Raw genomic sequence first — 24,905 nt, 5'->3', positions numbered from 1 at the left:
AAAACAAAAACAAAAACAACAGAACAACAGAACAAACAAAACAAAACAGAAACAACAAAACAACAGAACTTTGAGGAGTTCTCAAGGATGGAAAAGGGGGACATTTTTTCGTCTTTTAACTCAGAAAATATTGGCACATAGTTCAGTTGACTTAATGTCAGGTTTTTTTGTTTTTTTTTTTTTTTTTTTTTTTTTTTTTTTTTTTTGGGCCACACCCAGTAACGCTCAGGGGTTACTCCTGGTTATGTGCTCAGAAGTTGCTCCTGGCTTGGGGGACCATATGGGACACCGGGGGATCGAACCGCGGTCCGTCCAAGGTTAGCGCAGGCAAGGCAGGCACCTTACCTTTAGCGCCACCGCCCGGCCCCTTAATGTCAGTTTTTTCCCCCCAAGCATTTCTTTTCTATGTACCCAATTATCTTATTTAAAAAAAAAAAAACTCATCTAGGGAGCCAAAGCAATAGGACATTTGCTTTGTATGCAGCCAACCCAGGTTCAATTGCCAGTATCCCATATAGTCCCTTGAGCCTGCCAGGAGTAATTTCTGAGCACAGAGCCAGGAGTAACTCCTGAATGCTGCTGGGTGTGTCTCAAAATCCACTACCCAAAATATAAAAATTAGGGAGCTAAATAGATAGCAAGGAGGTGGGGCATTTGCCTTGTGTGCAGAAGGATAGTGTTTTGAATCCTGGCATCCAATATGGTCCCCTGAGCCTGCTGGGGGCGATTTCTGAGCGTAGAGCCAGGAGTAACCCCTGAGTGCTGCTGGGTGTGACCCAAAAAACAACAAAAGAAAAATTAAAAAATAAAAATAAAAACTCGGGCCTGGAGAGATAGCACAGTGGCATTTGCCTTGCAAGCAGCCGATCCAGCACCTAAGGTGGTTGGTTCGAATCCCGGTGTCCCATATGGTCCTCCGTGCCTGCCAGGAGCTGTTTCTGAGCAGACAGCCAGGAGTAACTCCTGAGCACCGCCGGGTGTGGCCCAAAAACCAAAAAAATAAAAAATAAAAACTCAATCTTGAATTTTTTGTTTGTTTGGGGACCACGTCTAGAAGTGCTCAATGGTTATTTCTGGCTCTGCTCTCAGAAATCACTCCTGGTGGCTTGGGGGACCATATGGGATGTCAGGAATCAAACCTGGGTCCATCCCTGGTTGGTTGCATGCAAGGCAAACACCCTGCAGCTATTATTGCTCTGGCACTCAATCTAGAATTTTTACATTGATCAAATATTAAAAGATTTTAGAGCATTTTAATTGTTGAAAGAAAATTTGAGAGATTTAGTAAGTTTTAGTCACTTTTGATATTCTTAATGACTGTCTTGTACAAATTAAATATTTTATATTTGTTTTGAAAATTTGGATTACTGCTAAGAATGTTTTGAGTGGCTTATACATGTTCATTCTTGACTGTCTAAAATCACCTAGAAAATATGTGTGTTTAAATTACTTTAATAGTTTTCTGTTTTGTCTCTTATTTTTTATAACTTGCTTGGCACCACAGTCAGGTGATGTAATATCCCAAAGGTTTGTGTGAACTAATAGAATGCTGTTTTTAGAAGACCATGTATAAATCGACAAAATAGTAGTCTATGTCTCTGCCTTTGTCCTTTAGGACATGGTTAACCGAAGAATTGCAATGGACATGATACTCAAGATGGCCGATTCCCAGCGTTTCAGGCAGTTCATCTTGCTTACCCCTCAAAGCATGAGGTAACCTTTGAGAATTCTTCTGTGAACATACATCCATATATATATATATATATATATATATATATATACATATATATAAGACAAAAAAACTCTTTATATATATGCCTTATCAATTAAGTTACAAATTAATAAGATTAATAACCAAAAATTTAACCTCTATATTGCTTAGGGAAATTTTCATTTTGTCTTTAATGTATTTAAATTTTGTGTATGTCACTCTTCCTTCCATAATAGAACCAGTTGATTTGAACATAATTACTGACTTGTTGCTTGCTGGTTCTGTTTAGATTCCTTTTCTGTTATCATGCCTAACTAAAAAGCAATTCTAGAAAATTTGTTTTGACCAAAAAAATTGTTCTTGGTATTTTTTGGCCTAATCTCTTAATGACATACAAGTACAACTTCTTATAAATGAAAAATTCTACTCAATATTTACTGAGTAAGGTGTCAGTATTGTGTTATGAAGAGTTCATATTCTGTGTTTGATGGTCACTTGATATATAGGGATTTAAATTTGTAATTAGAAATATTTGACTCTGGACCAGCGAGATAGCACAGGGGAAGGGAGTTTGCTTTGCATGCACTCATTGCAGGACAGATGGGGGTTCGAATCCCAGCATCCCATATGGTCCCCATGTCTGCCAAGAGCGATTTCTGAGCACAGAGCCAGGAGTAACCCCTGAACGCCGCAAGGTGTGACTCAAAAGTCAAAAAAAAGAAAAAAGAAAATTTTGACTGATTTATTCTTGGCCCTATAAGAATAAGAGTTACAATTAATATGTGAATGTTTTTTTTCCTCTGACTGAAATTTTATGACACAGCAGATTAATGTCTTTCAGTAGCAAATAATTTTTCAAATTATGTTTCTTTTAGAACTCCATATACAAGGTATACCTTTTATTAACAGATGGTAGCCTAATTTATGTTTCATTAGAGAATATTAGAATGTTTTTCAGTGTGATATGGAAATTTGACTTTTATTTTTCTAGCTCACTTCCCTCAAGCAAACTAATTAGAATACTTCGAATGTCTGATCCTGAAAGAGGACAAACGACATTGCCCTTCCGACCTGTGACTCAAGAGGAGGAAAATGACCGAAGTTGATTTGTAACTTCATATGGCATGTCGTAATGTTGAAAGATTTGTAAAGGGAAAATCAATTTTGGACTATTGGATGAAATAAAATGTTACTGAAGATATTCATAAGTAAAAGAAAATCCTTTATATATCTTGCCCAATAAAATATGTAAATACGCCTAGGAAGCAAACAATAACCAGCATTTTAAATTTACTATTTTCTTTACCTTGAGAAAATCAACTTTCGTGGGTCGGTTTCAAATCTTGTTTTTGTTTTGTTAGCCATCTACTTTTATAGATTCTTTTTACAAAAGTGAAAATTTGTACATATGTACATGTACATACCTGTTTAGTGGCATTAATTTCTATAGTGTTTTGTAAGAAAATAAAAGTTTGAGCACCAGATCATATTTAGTTTTCCTTTCCAGAATCACATCCTCACTGCAGAAGGAAGAATACACAGGCTTTCTGTTATTTATTGCGAGGGTACCTACCTGAAGAGTAAAGGACTTTGGACAGATTCCTGCTGCACAGGTTGCTTTTAATCCCAAGTATACAACCTAGCTTTGAAGTATACTTTTAATTACTGTGTTTTGTCCCATTTAAGATGTTGTCTGTTACCCCACTTCTGTGGGGGCACTAAGCACTGCCAACCTCTAACCCAATGCCTTTGCTCAGTCTTTTAACTGTCACCCACTCAACTGTGTCTAAACTGTATCAGATCTAGATGAGGACACACTTTTTGCATGCTGACCAGTAGTGACTTGCTTAGTTGCAACCCTTTCTTTCTGGTTGATGTCCTGGACCTCTCAGGTTCTGGGTCTGTTAAGACTGTGCACAGGCCTGAGGGATTTGTAGTCCAGAAAAATGAGTTGGGAGAACTGGAAGTGGAGTTTGGAGCCTCCTGGAACAGGAAAGTAGGAGCCAAATACCAAGCTGTTGATTGTGAGCTGACATCAGGGATAAAACGAAACCTGGTCTTAAAAATACAAAAAAGTGTCTAAGGACGGTGAAGTGTGGTCTATTGAGGAAAAGAAATTGATGAAATTTTAAAAAGCACCAGTAGGATTCCTGCTAGTATTTTCTGATATAAATTATTTTTAAAAAATAAAATACATTGCTATCTAACCAAAAGCATTCTTTCTATTGCTAGCAATAAGTATTTGTTAAATTCCAAAGGCAGTATTTTAAAGGGGGGAAAACAGTATTTTCAAAGTTCAGTGACATTTTCTTAGTTACTGTGAAATACTGCATTTACTTTTTGGTAGGCAAAGAGTCTAATTTAGTCTTTTAAGTTCCGAACATCTGACACGAGAAGTTCAAATACTTGTCCTTTTCTAAGAATTTACAGAAAGATACATGTTGAATGTCTTAAACAGCCCCCATAACTATCCAGAGTCTGGGTTTTTTTAAGTTGCATTTATAACATTTGTATCAAAACTATTTTAACATTCATGTGCTTTTTCAAGTTAAGAAATGAAGTAAAATATATCAAATGCATATACTTGTATCAGCTTAATAACTTTGTGTCTACATTTTTGTGATAATTTTTTAATGCTGTGGTTCTTAACATAGAATGGGAAAAATATTTCTCGTGAAGAACAATTCCTAAGAAAAAAATATTCCTCAATAAACATCTGTTGATTCAAACATTATAACTTTGGCCTCACAAAGTTTTGATTTCAGTAATCATAAAGTGAATATGCTCATTTAATGCGCTAATTATTAGGATTTAATTTTATAAAATACGTGTCACTTCTTGTAAGACTTTATATGAATGACGATCATGCTTTTGTGAGTGGAGAACGTGATGCAGTTGACTGCATGGAGCCTCTTCATGAATGATGACTTACACACACTTCAACTGTTAATGGCTTCTGGCATGCTAAAATTCAGTATATCCAGGCACTACAAATGAAGAATTGTCCGAGCTGAGCTGTGCACAAATACCACAGAAAAAAGTGTGACCCCAGGAGAGCATGCAGACAGTATATGAATTAAGAGCCAAGCTTATGAGATGCCAAATCCTCATAACTGCAACAAAAGGAAGGAAAATAAATTTAAATATTAAAGATTTGAGGAGGACTTGGATAACACCCAATGATGCTGATGCTCAGGGGTTACTCCTGGCTCTTAACTCAAGAATTTCTCCAAGCAATGCTCAGGAGAAGATGATGCAGGGGATCAAGCCCTGGTTGGCTTCATGTAATGCAAACACCCTACCCATTAGACTATTAATCTAGCCCTAAATTAAAGATTCTTTTTTCACTAAACAACCTTCATTACTATAGAGCTCTTGGAACCAAAGGTGCATACCATGTCTTTTTGGCTTCTAACACAGCAGCGCTCGAGCTTGTCTTTCCCACCCATTTTCCCTCCCTGCCTTTCTTTCTCCCTCACTTTCTTCTTTCCTCCATTTCTCCCACCCTCCTCCCTCTCTTCCTTTCACTCTCCATTCTTTTTCTTTTTTTTCTCTTTCTCTTCCTTGTTCCCTTCTACCTTTTTTCCTTCTTTGCTCCTTCCCTACCTTTCTCCCTCACTTCCTACCTTCCCTGCCATTCTACCTCCCTCCCTTCTTCCTTCCTTCCTTTCTCCCTTCCTGTCCTTTCTATCTTCCTTCCTTCCTATTACTAACCTATAGATCACCTGCTACCTATCAATCATTTACCTACCTACCTACAGACCACCTAACTACCTATAAAATACCAATCACCTACCTACCTAAGTACCTACCTACTTACTACCTCAATCTTTCTCATAGGTATAGTAGGCTCTCACCTATAACTACAGTAGGCTAACTTATCAGGGTATAGTAGGCTACCAATAGATGTGTGTGAGTACAAGCCCTCCCTCCCTGTCCCAACAGTAAGTGTTCTTTATAATAGTTTAGTGAGAAAAACATCTGGAGGTGAAAGACCTACAGTGAAGGGGTTAAGGATGAGCTTCCTGTACTTGATTTGGGGAAAAAGAAAGACATGGACTGATTCTGTTCAGGAAAAGACATGCTTTCTCTCTGGGGACTCTGCTCTCCGCCACGTTGGGCTTTGGCGTTCCAAATCCCCAAGGTGGGGAGAGAGAGCATGGCGGCTAGAGATCAGCTCTTATGCCTCTCCAGCCATGTACACACAAGCGCAGTCTCAGTCCCTTAGTGCTGTCATCATCCCACTGACATGGGGGCGGGTTCAGGGCTGGTACAAGGTTCTGGATTTCTCACTGGCCAGTGAGGTAGGAGACATTGAGCTCCGCCCACAGCTCACACATCAATTACCTTGTTTCTTCTGTGGAAAAGTTGTTGTGGAGGACCCTGATGGATATCAACTGATCGGAAAAGATGGATCCCCAACCACCTTTGAGTAGCTCCTTGAAGAGAAGCTGCAAATGCAACTGGCTAAAGCCAAAAAAAAAAAAAAAGAAAAGAAAGTGCTGGGGATGTCTGGACAAGCCTAAGGTGCTATCATGGCCCCATAGGTTTAGTGTGTATGGCTAGTGCCCCCAGATTAAACTTGGCGCCTTATGGCTCCTGCCCGAGTCTTCCACCTGTCCTTCCCCAACTGCTTCCAACTGCCTCTGCCCTCACCTGCTATTCCCTGGTAAACTCGGATGGTGACCTCAAGGATCCCCTCTACTCGACCCATACCTTTTCCCCTCCCCTAACCCAGACCTCCAAATGGGCTCAGGCCTCCAACACCCTGGGTCATTTTCTGAAGGTCTCCTTCATGAACCCAGACAAGGAGGGAACAGGACTGTCTCCCTACTAGAGTCTGTCTCTGGACCAATTTCCCAAGTCAACAAGGTCCTGGAGTTTCAGCTTTTCTTTTTCTCATGTGTTACCATGTCCAATTGGGATGCTAGGGAACCTGGCTACCTTACCTGTTGCTAAGGCCCATCTCTGGACTTTATTGTGCCCAAAATATTACCACCTCACAGCATAGCAATCTTATTTGGTGACCACACCGAATTGTGCTCAGAAATCTCACAAGGTTAGACTTTTGGACACTATGTTCTGCACAGGATTTGAAGCAGGTCCTTGCAACCTCCCTAACACTATCACACCCTCCACTGGAGAAAAATTTAGTTGAGTTTATTCCTGTCTTTTTTACTCTTGAGGAATGTGGGCATTTTTACTCAATTTCTGGCCCTTACATTCTCCTTCCACCATATCAGTTAGGCTTTCTGGAGTGAATTTAACTGATACCCTGAAGTGAACTTCAGAGGAGGTCCTTCCTTCTAAACATGACCCCCCAAAAACAAGTATTGTGAGTGCCACAGTACTCACAATATATATTGACCCAAAAGAATATTGGGCTCTTGAGACATTCCGATTTTCTGGCTTCTCCTGAGAGAAAGCATCTGATACCAACAAAACTAGCAGATGAGATTTAGTGGCTTGACTTGCTCCCTGCTTAGTTCAGATTCTGTAGGTAAGATGGAGGCCAGCTGTGAAAATGATTCTAACCAAGATGTAAGCAACAAGTTGCCCCTTCCCCACCCTATCTTCAAGGACTCACATTCTACTACATATACCATGGGTTTGTGCCAGAACTTGGAATTAAAAATAGAAAGTTAAGTTGCATAAATGCCTTACAGACCCCATGCAAGTTTGAGCCCAATTTAGTGGATAAACATTGGGGATTCTATGCCCTATCATGTCAGTGTCCTCTTCTAGGTACAGTTAGAAAAGAACTTTGTCCTTAGGGTGTCAAAAAGAAAACGAGAAATATACTACCTTGCTTTTCTACAGCTGATAAAGTATGAGAGCACGATTGCATCCCTGCCAAGAGGCTCAGAAAGGACAGCAGAGGTAGTGGCCAGGACACCCCTGCTGTCCAAGACTGCCAGAAGTCCAAGGGAGTCAGTCCTTCCCAGTTTGGCTTTCCAGGAAGAAGGGAGGGAATGCACCGGTCAGCATCACTGGTTCCGCACATGCCAGTATTCTGCTCAGTCTGAGATGGGGAAAAGTGCCTCGGTGTATTTCTTCTTTCTGGGGTGAATTTGGCCTTTGACACTGTTAGAACCAGGTGGATTGCAGCGGTCTATGGCCACCTGTTTGGTGGGCCACCTTGAGAAACCAGTTTGTATCTATTCTCTCATCTGTCATGTGCCATGTCTGCTGTCCTCTCTCCTTCCCAGCATCCAAATACAGACTCTTCTCTGCAATCACCCTCGGGCTTTCATCTCTCCTCACCTTCCTTTTACAAACCTGCTTCTATGTAGGGTGTGTTGTACAGATGTTGACCACACACACCCTTTTCAGCTACCCTGCATCTAAATTATAGATGGTAGCAAGTTCTTTCTGATCTATTTCAGATTTCAAATCTATTGTAAGCAACAAGGGGAGGCAGAGGGATAATTACTTCTATATACTATTAGCCCTGATTACTCAAAGTTCATTAATAAATTGAAGTTAACCAACCTACATTTTAGCAACCTTTGAATCTCACAAGATGATCTAGCTTATCAGATTCTGTTTTTATTTTATTTTATGCTGCATGACTGAAGTTATCTGATGCTATATTTTTGGCCACATGTAACATCATTCCATGACTCATTTTTTAATGTATTTGTAATAGATAATAATAAAATATTCTCAACAGTACTGCCATTTTAAAGAGAACTCTGTGAGAGTTCAAGACACATCAAGACCTGCATGTTAGTGGACAGTGTTAAAGCATGAAGCACTTGAGCTTTAGACAGGTAAAAAGTTATTGATATTTTAGGGGTGTATCTCAATGATAGTTATTGTTGGTAAAGAGTGATATATAACTGTTTTGTAAATATGATTAATCAATTTTATTGGCTTTTTTGGGCCACACCAGCAGCACTCAGGGGTTCCTTCTGGCTCTGCTCTCAGAAGTGACTTCTGACTTGGGGGCCTTCATGGTATGCCATGGATCAAACTCGGATCTGTCCAGAGTCAGCTGCATGCAATGCAAACGCACTACCACTGTGCTACCACTCAGGCCCCATACTTTGATATTTTAGAATTTGTAAAGATAGACATGTGCTAGAAAGATAGCTCAAAAAATGACGGAAGCCGTGCTTTGTATTTGAGCCCCAAATTGAATCTCTTGCTCAGTGGCCATTCAAGCACTGTTTTTTGAGGCCCCAGAAATAGGGTTCATTCCACTACTGGCATTATTAGTTCAGAATAACTTTATTAAATGATGCCCACATGGGAAGTACAAGTATTATGGCACTCATTTTGCATGTCTATAAATCCTGTTTAATACCCCACACCTCATTTTGCCAGAGCACTACCATGAGTATTCTCCCAAGAAAGATGTTGGAAGCAGCTCCCATCTCCCACCTCTATGGCCCAACGAAATTGCAAATATTTGAATAAGGATTTTACCAAACAAGATAAATAAATGGTCATTACATGAAAAACAAACCCTTAATGTTGTATAATTATGAAATATAAAGTTCTAGTGTTGGGGTGAGGCCTTTCTCATCAGGGCATGGTACCTGTAGCCCCTTTGGCAGGTGGGTCTGAAGGTACAGGATAATGGCATAAAAATACTCACAATCAGTCAGAGTTCCATAGGAATCAACACAGTTTCAGGTCCATTCCCACATGGCTTCTATGCTAAGCTTTTCATGCAGCCTCTTTCAGCTGCCCTCCATGCATCCTTTCTACCTCTGCTTCTCTCTTCTTCCTCCCCACAGCCACCCCTATTCTTCAAGATACCCCTGCCCATCCGAGGTGTGAGTAAATCTGATCATTCTGGTGGGATAAACAGGAAGTTGGGGGAGGGGATACCCACAGTTAACATTTTTAAAATAACAAATGTAGTGAGTTTCAGTAAGGCAAAAAATTAATATGGCTATTGAAACTGATAGCTACACTATAAAAATTCAGGGATTGCCCTTTAAAATAGTTTACAGATTTTTACTCCTTCTATCCTTTAGTGCTGCTTTCCTTTGCATGTTTTGTAATGACTGAGCTACTTACTTACATATGAAACCAAAGTTTCTGTGTAAGAAGTCCATTAATTGGAACTCGAATTGATTTTTGTGAGGGTTTTAGTGTTTTTATTTTTGGTTTGGGAGTCATACCCAGCACTCTTCATGAGGTTACTCCTAACTCTTTTCAAGAACTACTCCTGGATGTCTCAGGGAACCATATGGGATCCCAGGGATCAAACACAGGCAAGTTCCCCCTATCCACTGTATCTCTGGCCCATAGACAAGAATTGAATCTGAACCAAGTGACCCTGAGTTTTGGATTGTTTTCCATAATGTAAATTGTAAAAATTACTTTTTCCTGAGCCTACTTTATGATTAGGTTTATGACTTGTTTATTTATCTTGGAAAGTCTATACTTGGAGCAACTCATTTTCAAGAGAATTAATTTGAAATTATGAAACTTAGTTACCGGAATTTTGTGGCTTGAACAAATAGATTTTCTCCCTGAACTTGAGGATATATCAAAGCATTGTTTGGAATAGGTTTTATACTAGTAAATAATAATGTGGATATAAATGAGTTGTATCTTTGAGTCAAGTGGAATTTGCTTAATTATACAAAATATTAATACCTAGCCTATGAAATTTTTGCATTAGCACTTGATAGAATTCTAGAAAAATATCTAGATACTCTAGATACTCTGAGTAGGTGATGCCCATTAATCAGCAAGCTTAGAGGCTTCTGCTGGGCCTAAAGAGGTAATTCAAAAGATTTGGCTCATACTGTGCATGCAGAAGGTCCACTTGATTCATGGTATCTCATGGTCCCCTGAGCACCATCAGGTATAGCCAAAAAGAAGTGACTCTTACCTAATTTTTCTCCAAAGATTAATTCACTCAAAAATGATGTTTTTGCCATGCGCTATTTTCAGTACTGGAAATACTAACTACTGAATCAAATCTCCCTCACAGAGCTAAAGTCTGGTTAAAGAGACAATGCCATGTATGATTTTAAGTCATAATAATTGAGAATGGAAGGAAATTGTATTTTGGATGAAATGTTAAAGGAAGGCCTTCAAAAGGCTGTATTTAAGTTGGATTCTGACCAGTGAAAGAGTGGAGCAATAGTCTCCACTTACCATGACCTTCATGTTCAAGAACTTTAAGGCCAGTATTGTAAGAGCTGAATTAGCAAAGTGAGTGCATGGGGGTTAGTTAGTGGAAGATAAAGAAATTTCCTTATATCCCAAGTAGATTCTTCAGACCTGATGTGGTACAGAGGTTCAAAGATTGTTGATGTGTTAATAGATTCAGGAAGAGCAGAGAAAGCAAGCAATTTGGAGGCCTTGCTATGATCAAGCTAAGAGGACATTGGATTTCATTGAAGTGTTAGAGATGTTCCAATTTGAAATCTAACTGTAGTGGAACTTGCTGATCACTGAGTGTGAAAGAGGAATCAGAGATAATGGGGTCAAGCAAGGCCTGGAAATCAGACAAGTGATGGTACCATTCATATTAGAAAATAGGCTAACCGGGAGAGCGGTGAGAAGACCTTATTTGACATTGACTTTTGTTGGGTAACTTTACCTTGGTAAGTATAAGGATTAGGAGAATAGCAGTGTAAGAATCAGGAGGTAATTTTTGCTGGTGAATGCTGAGAAAACCTCAAATTTCATGTCTACTTGCTGGCAAGAAAAGACCTAGAGGAACTAATTTAGAAAATCTAGTTGACTTCTGTTTCTCACTGTATCCCCACATATCATTTGTCATAAGATTTTCTTAAAGATACTGGAGTAAGCCTGTTTTACTTCTTGACAAGATTTCTACCTATATAGAGGAAATAAGTCTCTGATCTCTTCCTCCCACTGAACTCCCACCTGCTGCACACAAGCCCAGTCTTCCCCACTGCTGGGAATCAGACCCAGGCTTGTTATGTATCACAGAGCTACAACTCTAACTCACACTCTGGCGTTTTTTAGAAAGTAGATTGTTATTTATCAAAGGTAATTCTAAAAGAAAACACCAGAGGCTGGAATGGTATCATGCTAGTACCTAGCATGCAGTCAAGCTAGGACAGAACCGGGTTCAATCCCCGGCATCCCATATGGTCTCTGGAGCCAGGAGCATTTCTGAGCACAGAGCTAGGAGTGCACAGAGTTTTTGGGTGTGGCCCAAAAACAGAAAACAAAAGAAAGAAAAAGAAAACACCAGAGAATGAAGCCTGAAATCAACTGATTCCTTTAAAAGCTTTAGTGTTGGACCAGAGAGGGTAAGGAGATAAGGCTCTTAGTCTTTGCATGAGACTGACCCCAATTTAAATCCTTGGCACCACTTTTTCTTTCCCCCACTCAATTCCAGGGAGAACATTATTTCTCTATGAAAAAAATGTAAAGTGGAGAGAGGCTGAGCCTGGCCAGTATTGGCAGGAGACACAGTTTCGGCTATTCATCCTTGGTCCCTCAGTGGTCCTGACTGGCTCTAGGGACCTGCCAGGGATGGGATGGTGGAGCAGAGTCTTTTTTTTTTGGGGGGGGGGGGATGGGTCAGACCTGGCAGAGCTCAGGGGTTACTCTTTTTATTTTTTTTATTTTAATTTTTTTTAATTATGAGAACAAAGATGCAAAGAAAGAGGACAAGGTAAAGTTACAATGGAAGGACAATCATCCATAACATAATTCTCAGAAGAAGTTCCCTTGCTGATATCTTAACTTTGAACTTTCAGCCAAAGAACATTAAGATAAATAAAACATAATCCATGTACAATTACTTTGTCCCTCAAGTCCCCAGATCGTAACACATTATAATATTTCTTAACAGCACACAAGGCAATCTAAAGCCATAAAACTTATGTAACTCCTTAAACATTAAAGGCATAGTATTTTTTACATTTCCATGTACATACATATTAGCTTAAGTTAACCTCAAACTTTAAGTGTTTTTCAGGGGTTACTCTTGACTCTATGCTCAGAAATCGCTCCTGGCAGGTTCGGTGGACTATATGGGATGCCGGGATTCGAACAACCGACCTTCTGCATGCAAGGCAAATGTCTTACCTCCATGCTATCTCTCTGGCGCCGGTGGAGCCAAGTCTAGAACAGAAGTTTCAAACTGGCATGTCCAGAAACATTGAGAGGCCTAAATACTGACATACCAGGCACTGGCTGCAGGCCCTGTAGGACAAGTTAGGTTTAGTCACTGGTTTGATCTGTCCAGGTCTCTGTAAGGGCGAAGGATTCTGAGCACAGGGATGGATAAAAAGGCAGGATTTCAGGACACCCAGGCTCTCACTGGACTGGAGTTTTGGCAATTTGGCCTTCCCTAAGTTCCAGGAGAAGCAGACCCTGTTCTGAGGTTAGTAGCTAATAGGGAAGACATGCTTGTTCAGACAGGGCAAGTGGTGGCCAGGCCTTGAGTGTTCTATGTGAAGGCACCATGATTCCAGCATTCACTGACAGTGATGATAGTTCCTAGGAGTACAGAGGAGAACCTCACCTGCTCCTGCAGACCACTGCCACCCTCAGGGTGCAAGGAGCTCAGCAGAAAAGGTAGGACCTCAGGTGGACTGGGCCTTTGAAGGGCGTGGAAGTGCAGGGGTTATTCTTGGCTTGAACTCTGGAATTACTCCTGGTAGCTGCGGGGGATCAAATTCCAATTGGCTACATGCAAGTCAAACACTCTACCCAATGTACAGAACATTGCTCTGGCTGCTCCAATACCCTTCTTCCTATGGACATATTTATATCTTACCTTCAGTAAGTAGAACATCGTAGACATGTCCATCTGCCAAAGCTAAGTTAGGAAAGAATCAAGAGAAAGCTTTTCCTTGATCTCTGGAATACACAGGCTGAACTTCTGTGTTCCATGGTGATGGAACCTTCGACTTCTTTCCACATAGTTAGGGAGCCTCAAGTGTGTGTGGGAAGCCAGGCTGAGAACCCCTTTGACTATAGTAAGGAAAGATACCCAGCCCTCAGCAGCTCAGTTGTCATAAAATTACTCTGCTTCAGTACCCAAGTGACAACTGCCTGAGTTTCCAAATTCCCAGCCCACAACAACTAGGGCATTACAGATAGAGAACTGTCATATTCATTACAGATTTTGGTATCTGTAAATAAAATTGCAAAATAAAAATAAAGCATGTAGGCCTTATTCAAATAATCTTCATTAATTCAAACAAACTTCAGGAAAATACAGAAATGTGTAGGGCCACAAGATTGCTAATGGTGAGACCTAAAAGATAGGAAGTGCAGTAGGAGGCAGGAGACCAGAAAACACTTGTTAAATGTAGTGGTGGAAGTTAGTCTCAGTGATATCATAGAAACATAGAAAAATAATAATATTAATGATCTCACCAAAGAGGAAGAATATGAAAGAAAGAATATAAAATAAACTACTGGCTTCTTGCCACCTCTGACAAAATGTGAGAGGAGAAAGGTAAAATAAAAATATAAGCAATTTTAGAAAAAGTAGCCAAGACTGCAAAAAATCAAATCTCAAGGCTGGAGAGAGATAATACTTGAGTACATGTTTTGCATGTAGGAGGCTTACATTTGATGTCCAGCACCACATGATCCTTTGAGCACTCCCAGGAGTAACTTGACATTCAGCCAGTATTCCCAGAGCACCCCCAGTTGTGGCCTAAACCCTTCTCAACAACAGGACAGGACTATTAATCCCTTTGTGGTTCTCAGATAATCTAAGACAGTGCTTTCAGACACTATTCTACAACCTATGGTCTTCTTTTTATAAGGGCACATTATTATTTATTTTTGTTTTGGTTTTTCGGCCACACCCAATGATGCTCAGGGGTTACTCCTAGCTATGTGCTCAGAAATTGCTTCTGGTTTGAGGGACCATATGGGACGCTGGGGGATCGAACCTCAATTCGTCCTAGGTCAGTCACATGCAAGGCAAACACCCTACCACTGTACCACTGCTCTGGCTCCATGGGCACATCTTTCAAGTCTTCTCCATTAAACAATAGGACTGCTAAGAATATAATGGATATACAATAGATCCCTTTCAATAGAGTAGATTTTATATATTAATAGAGATGAAACCTACATACCTGCTTTAAAAAATTACAGAACACTTTGTTTTAAACTTTCATGGATAGGCAATGGGCAAATTAAACACAAGTACACATTTTTGTGGAGAAAATGGTTGACTTCAAGGTTGAAGACAAGTCCAAGGCAGAGCCAAGAGTCAAGGAGAATAAGTCCAGTGGGTTCTTCTATTTACTGAGTTTAGGAATGTACCCGGCTAGATTTCAAGATTGCTGTGGATGAACCAGCCTTCTGTTTATCTTGTATTTAGGCTTGAATCCAATTGTCACTCTACTTTGATCAGTTCCCTTCCCACCTTTGTCTGTTCCATAAGTGGGGAGAGGCAAAAAATTATCACCTCGACTTTCAGTCTTTTGAATAAAAAAATAAAAGGTAGTGGTACTCAATATACTAGACATGATGAACCACATCTGAAAAGCTTTATTTTATTTGATTATTTTGGTTTTTGGGTTATACCCGGCAGTGCTCAGGGGTTATCCCTGGATCTACGCTCAGAAATCTCTCCTGGCAGGCTCGGGGGACCATATGGGATGCTGGGATTTGAACCACAGTCCTTCTGCATGCAAGGCAAACACCCTCTCTCCATGCTGTCTCTCTGGCTCCATCTGAAAAGCTTTTAGATTAGACATTTTCAAACTTATTTCTAAAACTTACTTCCTTTTTTAGAAACAAAACAAAACAGTGTACTTCTCATCCTAATAAATGTACCTACTTTAAGAGAACATACAGCATCTCCCATGTGTACCTGAGGTTACTACTGCCTTTCCTAACCCCCATGATTCCCTCCCCCAGGTACAATGTGTGTATCCTGGGTACACTTGGGAAAACAGTGCTTTCCACAGTGAACTCAATCATAACCCTCCAGATAGGAGAGTTCTGTGGTTTCTTTGGAATGGAATGAACACATTTGACAATTAAAAGAAGTCTAGCTATAGAGTAAACAGTAGAATATGTGTTTCCAAAGACACTTCCATGTCAGTAGGTTTTTGAGAACCTTGCCACACTCTATCATAGCATAGAATATAGATTCCCTTCTTGAATGTAGATGGATTTGTGATTTTCTTTCAGCTAATAGAATTGTTGTGGCATTTCAAGTCTTTGGAGACTAGGTAAGAAAAGATGAAGCTTCTTCTAGGAGTCTTTGTGCTGAATGAAGCCCTTTGCCACCCAGTGAGTTCAGTGATAGTTTGAGGCCGTGAACCTGAGGAAACACAAATAAGGCCATGCAAGTACACTAGGTGCCCAATTGCTCCAAATCCTGTTTTGTTGAATGATTAACCATCATTAACCAGACTATTATGGTGAATCCTTCTCATTCAGGACCCCCCCCCCCGACCCATAGAAACCATGAGAAATAATCAAATTTTAGGCATAAGTTGTATGAGCAATACTAATTAGACCATTCCCATAATATCATCCCTAGAAATTCTAATGTAACTTTTTATTTTATAGGACTCTGATATTTTTCATAATTTTTATATATTTGATATGTAAATTTCCACAGACTATATTGAACTATACAACAGATCTTATTTTCTCTTGTTCCTCCATTCAACATTTGAAAATATGCCCATTTTGCTATGTGGACATCAGGCTGGTAAGTATAGTAGTATGTCCTCGGATGCATCCACACATTTTCCATAGTTGTTTGTCTAGTATTGAGTCATTTGTTTGCCTGCCTCTAATTCCCAAAGCACTGCAGATTTGTCATGGCTACTTCAAGGTGTGTCCTCTTATGACCTTTTGAGGGCTTCTTGACAATATATATACTACAAAAGGATGAGAAGAGGGCTGGATCAAAGGAATTGTGTGTGTTTGTTTTAACCAGATTCTCATGGGCACTTCATCAAAACCACCACACCACACCCAGCTATGCTACCCCAGTGAAGTTAAAACAAGAAAGTAATAGGATTTTATTATCTTGTCCAGATTCTCTATTTTATCTCTAAAATGAAACCGTGATTATATTTGAAAGGCTTGTTTTTTGGCAGTGCTCCAAATACTCACCATGTGACTCGCTTCCTTTTTCACTAGATCTTCAAATATCACCTAATCTCTCCCAGCACAAATATCCACTACTATATTACATCACTTTTCATCCCATTTAACTTTTCTTTGTTCTTCAAAGTTCTTAGAGTTTGTGTCTGGTTTTGTTTTGTGGGTCTCCTTGGTCCCCACAGGAAGCCTTGGGTCCAGAATAGATGACCAATGAAGATCTACTGTAAGAACATTCAGCCCAATGCCTGACTTAATTGTGCCATTCTGGCTCCTCACGAGTCTCTTACCCATATCTTAGTGGGGAGAGGTAATCAGAAGAGTAAAAATTGCCTCCACTTTGGACTCACCAATCACAGAGGTTAAAGATATCAGCACCTGAACTTGGGACTGTTCTCCCTGGAACAGAAATTTGGTTCTATCCATATTTCAGGTACCACTGGGTACTTGAGTGTTTGTATTGAGGGTCGCTTGCTCTGTTTGAATGAAAAAATTGAATCACTAGGTTCTGCTCTCTAGTCTCAGGTAATGTTCCTAAGACGGAGAAAGAGTATTTAGAGGGGGAAAAAAAGTGCTTAAATGAACACTATAGAATCACACTGTTTTGTTTTGGTTTTTGTTTTTTGGGTCACACCTGGCAGCGCTCAGTGGTTACTCCTGGTCTGCGCTCAGAAATTGCCCCTGGCAGACTCAGGGGACCATATGGAATGCTGGGATTCGAACCACCATCCTTCTGCACGCAAGGCAAACACCTTACCTCCATGCTATCTCTCTGGCCCCAGCATCACACTGTTTTGATACCATAACTAGTAGCTATATAAGGAAAATCAAGCTTAAATGAAATGAAAACATATAGTTCCTTAGTTACATTAATATACTCTCATTAAGCTCAATAGCCACATGGAGCTAGTCAGTGTACAGTTTAGTGGTCATCGAAAGTTCTATAGGTCAGCACTAGACAACTCAACCTTTCCTTCTGTCAATAAAATTGACCTTCTGCCAGTGAAATTTTCTGCTTTGCACTCTTGATGTAATCTTTTCTGCCTTCTTCCCTCATGATCAAAAAGGTCAAGGTTTTGTTCCATTATTAAAAATATCAACTGCTATACTTTTGATTTAGAAAGCTGTCAGTTCTCTTTCCTGCTGGTTTCTTTTGGAGGGCCCATCTCAGTCAACTGAATATATCTTCCACCTTCCTGTGTAGACCATAAGGCGTTTCTAACATCACAGTGACACCAGAGCAAATCTATTGTCATAAAATGAGCATTAGTTGAGAATAAACAAGTTTTATATTTTATTTCAATTTAACATGCCATATGAAGAGTTGGAATGTTATCCCCCCCTTTATTGTCAGTAATCCTTTGCATTCCAAAATTGTGAGTTTAAGGGTAGATTTTCTACACTATTACTAGCTGACCCTTGTTGAATAAGAACATCTATTTTAAATTTAAAATTATATATAAAATAACAGTTGAGGAAAAATCAAATGTTATAAATTTATTTGGGATATCTCTTGCCACCTCTTTAGAAACCTTTGAAAAATTCAAGCAGAAATTAATATACTTCCATCATATTTTTCACTTTTCAATAAATAATATCTTTGTGTATATGCATATATAGATAGATATACTTAATTTATGAATCATTTAGCAGGGTTTTAAGATTTATGCTGAATTAATTCCAACACAGCTCTTTCCAGATTGGTAGGATGCAAATGAGGTAAGAATTAAGGCAAACCTAAAAGGCATGCAAATGTAGTACATTTCTATTCACTGGTAATACAAGCTCTTGGGTGTGGACTGCACAGAGAAGTCAGGAGCACCTCTGAGCTTCTGTCCAGTACTATTTTACAGGAGAATGGTGACACAGCTTATAATTAAGTTACATTACTGTGAGCAGATCTCAGTGCTTCTAACATGTAATTAAGGAGACAGGAGCATTAGCAAAACATGAACAAGAAATCATGTAACTCTTTGCAGCACATTTCTGCCAAGGCTTTGGAGAAGGGTTTTTTTTTTTTTATGAAATGATATTACACATATCACATTGTGGCAGGTTGTTTGTTTGTTTTATAATAGATATGCTTTTAAAATTCATTAGCAAATGACATTCTCATGCACACAAGTGTTTCAAACACAAGAAGCAAGTCCAAGGTAGTCCAAGCAATATTTATATGTGTGTGTGTGTGTGTGTGTGTGTGTGTGTGTGTGTGTGTGTGTGTGTGTGTGTGTGTAGCTGCAGACTGAATGGAACATAGAGACTTCTGTGCAGTCCATAGTGTTGACCTCAGCTCATTTCTGAATGTCGCACTGCAGAAGTAATACGATAGAAGGGTCACTCTTCGCAGCTTCTTTGAATTCATCCAGTGTAATTTGGTCATCTTTGTTCTTATCCATCTTGCTGAAAATCTTGTCTACTCGCTGCTCGGGTGTGAGACCATCCTCATTCATCTTCATCATGATCACAGTGCCCACCATTTTGTAGATAGCCTTGGAAAAACAAGAAGCAGATCATACAGTTCTCCTCTGATATGATAAATAATTTAAATTTATTTAAAGGACTCCTTCAATGGTTTTAAATATGTATGATTTTCATGACTAATTGGATACAGAAACCTTGGGAATGACTCTCAGGTTTCTGGTTGGAGGTGGTGGGTAAAATGAGCTGTGGCCCCACGCCCCAGTCTAACCAGGTAACTTGATCTTACTTGCAAGACCCTGCCCATTCCTGGGAGGAGGCTTGGAAAGATTAGATAAGGCTTTGACCAGAGAGGATTAAGGTCTTTTTGGGTTTTTTTTTTTGGCTTTTTGGTCTTTGGACAGGATGGAGAGGAATGGGCATTTACCTGGATGGAGAGCTATGGCTGAAGGAGAAGCAAGAATGCAGGGCTGAATGCGTAAATGGTTAGCTGCCACATCTGTTGGCTAGGGCTGAATAAAGATGTTATCTCTCATGAAGCCTGCCTGTGAGTGAGTTCAATACCCATCGCTTTCCTGGACCCAGACCCACCCGTTAATGGGGGATGGAGCCACGTGGCCAGGGCCTAAGAACAAAGGCCTCTATCCTCCATCCAAGGCCATCCTAAGGGCTGTTTTGCTACAATGAGCAAGTGGTGATATTAAAAATAATGGACATTGGGCCAGAGAGATAGCATGGAGGTAGAGCGCTTGCCTTGTATGCAGAAGGATGGCAGTTTGAATCCTGGCATACCACATGGTTCCCTGAGCCTGCCAGGAGCGATTTCTGAGCATAAATCCAGGAATAACCCCTGAGCACTGCTGGGTGTGACCCCCCCTCTAAAAAAAGAACAATGGACAATGGAGCTGGAGTGGTAGCACAGCGGTAGGGCGTTTGCCTTGCAAGCGGCTGACCTGGGACAGACCCAGGTTTGATCCCTGGCATCCTATATGGTCCCCTGAACCTGCCAGGAGCAGTTTCTGAGTGCAAAGCTAGGAGTAATCCCTGAGTGTTGCCTGATATGACCCAAAAAACTAAAAAAAAAAAAAAAAAGATGGACAAGGGGCCTGAGTGATAGCACAGCAGCGAGGTGTTTGCCTTGCAGGTGGCAGACCCTGGACTAACCCAGGTCCGATCCCTGGCACCCCATATGGTCTTCTGAGCCTGCCAAGAGTGATTTCTGAAAGCAGATCTAGGAGTAATCCCTGAGTGCCACCGGGTGTGGCCCAAAACCCAAAAAATTAATAGTAATAATGATAATGATAATAATAATAATAATAATTAATAAAAGAAGAAGAAAAAAATGGACAAATTCAGGAAGGAAAATGATGAGTTCAGTTGTAAACCTCTGACGTTTGAAATGCATAGAACCATCAGCAAGAACTAGTTCTCGAGATTTAAGAGAAGATGAAATGTAGTCTCAGATGAGAGGAGCTTACAATATGCTAAGATAATCAAGCAAAGTGTCCCATAAAAATCCTGCCCCCAGGGACCAGTGAGGTGGCGCTAGAGGTAAGGTGTCTGCCTTGCAAGCGCTAGCCAAGGAAGGACCTCGATTCAATCCCTCCCCCCCCTCATTCCATATGGTCCTCCCAAGCCAGGGGCAATTTCTGAGAGCTTAGCCAGGAGTAACCCCTGAGCATCAAACGCTGTGGTTCGAAAACAAACAAACAAACAAAAATTATGCCCCCAAAGAAGTGAGTTTAAAGAATACGGTGTGAAGTTTGGACTCTATTTTAAGTTAAGGAATGGAAGAGGAAATTAAAATAAAACAGTTTAATAAACTGTAAATAAATGATTCTTAACTAGAGAAATTCCTCTGTAGTTAAAACTTCCTTTCTTAGAAAAGTGTCCTCAAAAATAAAAGCCCATTTATACAACAGCTTGCAGGAAGACATTCATAGAAACATGATAATAACAGACCCAAAGGGGCAGCAATACAAGGGCAAGGCAGCTAGTTAACAGGTTCAGTCTGACACATCTCTGCAACGTAATACTATTTTAGCAAAAACATAAAATGAAATTCTGATATATACAATATAAATAAATCTCGCCACCCTCAAAGAAGCCAGGCACAGAGAGATTAGAGTATATAACATTATTCCAGTTTTACAAAATTTCATAGAAAGAAAGAAAAATCTGTTTCAGGTTTCAGTCAAAAGGGGGGAATGAGCAAGTGAGCATAAGAAATCTCATGGGGAGCAGAATATAGTCTACAATTGGATGGTGATCAAAGTTACAAACTGGTAAATTTACTAAAACTATTGAATTGTACAGTTGAAGTGAGTGAATTTGTAGCTTATAAACTGTGACTCAAGTTAAAAAGATTGCTAATGAAAGAAGAGTAAGAGAAATAATACAGGAGTTAAATTCCTTGTGTGCACTAGACCTCCTTTCAATCTTTTAATCCCCACATCACATAATGGGATCCCAAAATTACCAGGAGTAACCCCTGGACACAGAGCCAGAAGTAGCCCCTGAGTAGGGCAGATATGGCCCAATCATCATTCCCACTTCAAAAAAAAAATGCTGAGTGAAAGAAAGTGAATCACTAATAAGTGCTTCAACTACCACATTAAAATGTCTATTAGGTTAAGCTATTCTTTGCTTACTTTTTAAAATAGACTGTGGGTTTTGTTTTCGTTTTTATTTATTTTGGTTTACTAAGCAGCACTCAGAAAAGCTCAGAGGCCTCTCCTGGAAATACGATTTTACAGAAGCAGTAGATTCAATGTGAAGCTTGAAGAATTAGGCTTGTTTAGGTCCCATGGTACTGGGGATTACCTAGGCCACCACATACAAGGCACGTGCATTAACCCTTATGCTCTCTTCATCAGAATTTGTGTTGTTTTTTGATGAAGACAAAAACAAAACCACACAAACATTTGAATTTAAGAAAAGCAGATTATGTAATTTCATTTGGTAGAGTGGGGCCTATGTTAGTATTGTGAGTAGAGTAGGAGAAGAAAACAGAGATTGCATCATGTCTACCATTTAAAAATAAAGCAAATGGGTCACTGACAGGTTGTCACTCTCATTCCTCATTCTTTGAAGGTGAAAGTTAAAGGGCGTAAGTGAGACAATGCATGGATGGTAGCCAGCGAGACAAAAGTCCCACTAAATAAAATCAAGGAAATAAAAAATGTGACATACAGGAAATCTGCCCTGGATTTCATCTAACAACCCTGAGCATGACAAAGTCTCATTACCTACATTCAGGACATGACCCTGAAGCTTGGACTATGATTCTCACAAGAAAACTATGTTCCAGGCACAGACTTCCCTGAAAATAAGACCCAAAGTAAATGTGAACATGTCTCCTCATAAAGCTAAGATCCCTGTAGGTACCAGTGCTTTTCAAAATACCAATGGCTGTATCCAAATGTCCAGCATCAGACATTTTGGAATAAAATATGCTCTGGCTTGTGCTTTCCTAGGAAGCAATAACTAGAGCTCATTTTATTTATTTATTTATTTATTTATTTATTTATTTATTTATTTATTTATTTATTTATTTATTTTGGTGTTTGGGCCACACCCAGCAGTGCTCAGGGGTTACTCCTGGATGTCTGCTCAGAAATAGCTCCTGGCAGGCACGGGGGACCATATGGGACATCGGGATTTGAACCAACCACCTTAGGTCCTGGATCGGCTGCTTGCAAGGAAAACACCGCTGTGCTATCTCTCCGAGCCCTAGAGCTCTTTTATTGTCTGGTTCATTTAGAACTTAAGGACTCATAGGGAATGACTCTAAAACTGTGTGTGTGTGTGTGTGTGTGTGTGTGTGTGTGACAGAGAGAGAGAGAGAGAGAGAGAGAGAGAGAGACAGAGAGACAGAGAGAGAGAGAGAGAGAGAGAGAGAGAGAGAGAGAGAGAGAGAGAGAGAGAGAGAGAGAGAGAGACCTTACAAGATGTTACCACCTAGAAAAAGACTATAAGTTCCCAGATTCTAGAAGGAGTTTGCAGAATTATGGGACTCAGGGAGTCAGGAAGACTTCTTGAATGATGCAAGATCACCTTGACCTTTAGATTAAGAGGATTTGCTGAACATATTTCTAGGACAGATTCTGCAGGTGAAGGAGAAGAATGAACTAAGGTGGTCAATTGTGGGGGTGCCAAGATGAGGACTCAGAATGAGGTGAAAGGTAGGTTAGTTGGACTGTCAGAGGTCAGAATATGCCTGGCCTAGATGCGGGGGAACTTTTAAATACCACTTTGTCACCAAATGTACAGGAAGCCACCGAAACACAGGTATGCTATCATGGCTGTATCACTCTGAGAAGGTTAGTATGTGGGTCTGAAAAGGAGGCCCAGCACAGCGAGACCTGGGGGGGGGGGGGCAGGGAAACAGAGAAGGATACAGGAGAAAAGAGCCAGAAGCTAGTGAAGAGACTAATGATAGACACAAGGAATCTACCAAGAAGGGCCACTAGGGGAATGTGTCCTGGGGTAGGGAAAGAAGCTGAGAGCTGAGGTGGATGTTTCTGAGAGATTGTAAAGACAAATGAAAGCAGAGCCTCATGAAAAAATTGCCATGTACTGAGCATATAGAACATGAGACCCTTGATGTGTTCCACTGATGTCTGTCTCATGTGACCATCACTCCTCACAGACATAGGAGAAGTTTAATTTCTCCTAGTTTAGCATGAAGGTGCAGAGGCTTTTTTTTTGCAGGGCTAAGTCAAAATCCTTAGGACTTTCCCCAAATCCCTACAGTGCAGTCAGTTCTCCAGTTTAAAGGGAGGAGAAAGGTCAGTACCAAAGGTCAAGAAGAGACTTAAGATGCCTGAAGAAAGCTTGTCTTGGAGGATAGTTAGGCAAGAGAAGCAGTCAGAGATAACACAAATGTGGTGGTGGCATCTGAGGATTTGGCCCCTTGGTTTTTGGATACTATTTCTTTCCCTCCTCCCTATGTGCAATGCCTCAAACCTCATACTGGTGGTTGCTGGGGCCTCACCCCTGCCTGAGAGAGAAACATTGGACTGTAGAAGGTGGGACCTTTTTTCTCCGCAAGAGTCAAGTAGAGGTGCATATACACTAAAATTGGCAAAAGCCAAATCTCTTCATGTGCTAAAGTAAGGCCTTTGCAACTATTCTGGGTGGTATATGGGGAGGTCTCTTCTCACAGGGCTCAAAGCGGTGCTATTTGGGGATGTAAGACAGTGACAGACAGAGCCATCTTGATGTGAAGTTTAACTGCCTTAGAGAGGGGCTGGGCACTATTTCTAAAAAGAGCTAGAAGGGGGCTCTAGGTGGTCTGGGAACTGAAGTGTAAGCACAGAAGTGAGGGAGGCTGGGGAAGGACACTTGTGTGGGGGGATGGGAAGTAAAGGCTCTGAAGCAGGGTCCAAGGCTCCAGCAATCTCAGAGGCTTTGTTTATGGAGCCAGGTGTGCAGAAAGAGCACTGAAGGACAGACAAGGTAGATTGTGGGAGTGCTGGGACACTGGCCAGGTCAGTGTGTGCTGAATGATGGGTACTGGAAGAACCAGCCTCAGGGTGTACTCTACTTCCTCAACTATCTCTCCAAGTCTCTGTAGATTTTTGTTTCAGAAGTTGTGATAGCTCCTTTGTGACCAGTTCAAATGCCCAGAGGCTGCCACTGATCCTTGGCACTACAGTTAGATCAACAACATTCTCAACCCTGTGCTGAAGGAAATATGGGACCAAGAATTCAAGTCTGGGCATGTGAC

At 40.4% G+C, this 24,905-nt stretch overlaps 2 protein-coding genes across 2 annotated transcripts in view; one reads left to right on the top strand and one right to left on the bottom strand.

Moving 5' to 3' along the window:
* Positions 1 to 3,010, top strand: part of SMC6 (structural maintenance of chromosomes 6) — a 73,666-nt gene extending 70,656 nt beyond the window's left edge. Inside the window, exons 25-26 of the mRNA XM_049784859.1 lie at positions 1,616 to 1,713; positions 2,703 to 3,010. Coding sequence (XP_049640816.1) covers positions 1,616 to 1,713; positions 2,703 to 2,817 — 213 coding nt within the window. The 3' untranslated portion in view covers positions 2,818 to 3,010. The remainder of the gene's footprint in view (positions 1 to 1,615; positions 1,714 to 2,702) is intronic.
* Positions 3,011 to 18,026: 15,016 nt separating this feature from the next.
* Positions 18,027 to 24,905, bottom strand: part of VSNL1 (visinin like 1) — a 64,850-nt gene continuing 57,971 nt past the window's right edge. Inside the window, exon 3 of the mRNA XM_049784865.1 lies at positions 18,027 to 19,245. Within this exon, the coding sequence (XP_049640822.1) occupies positions 19,048 to 19,245 (198 nt within the window). The 3' untranslated portion in view covers positions 18,027 to 19,047. The remainder of the gene's footprint in view (positions 19,246 to 24,905) is intronic.

The sequence above is a fragment of the Suncus etruscus genome, chromosome 12 (assembly GCF_024139225.1).
Source record: "Suncus etruscus isolate mSunEtr1 chromosome 12, mSunEtr1.pri.cur, whole genome shotgun sequence".
Lineage (NCBI taxonomy): Eukaryota > Metazoa > Chordata > Mammalia > Eulipotyphla > Soricidae > Suncus > Suncus etruscus.
Note: the sequence above shows the minus strand (reverse complement) of the source record. Positions and strands in the feature narration are given on the sequence as shown.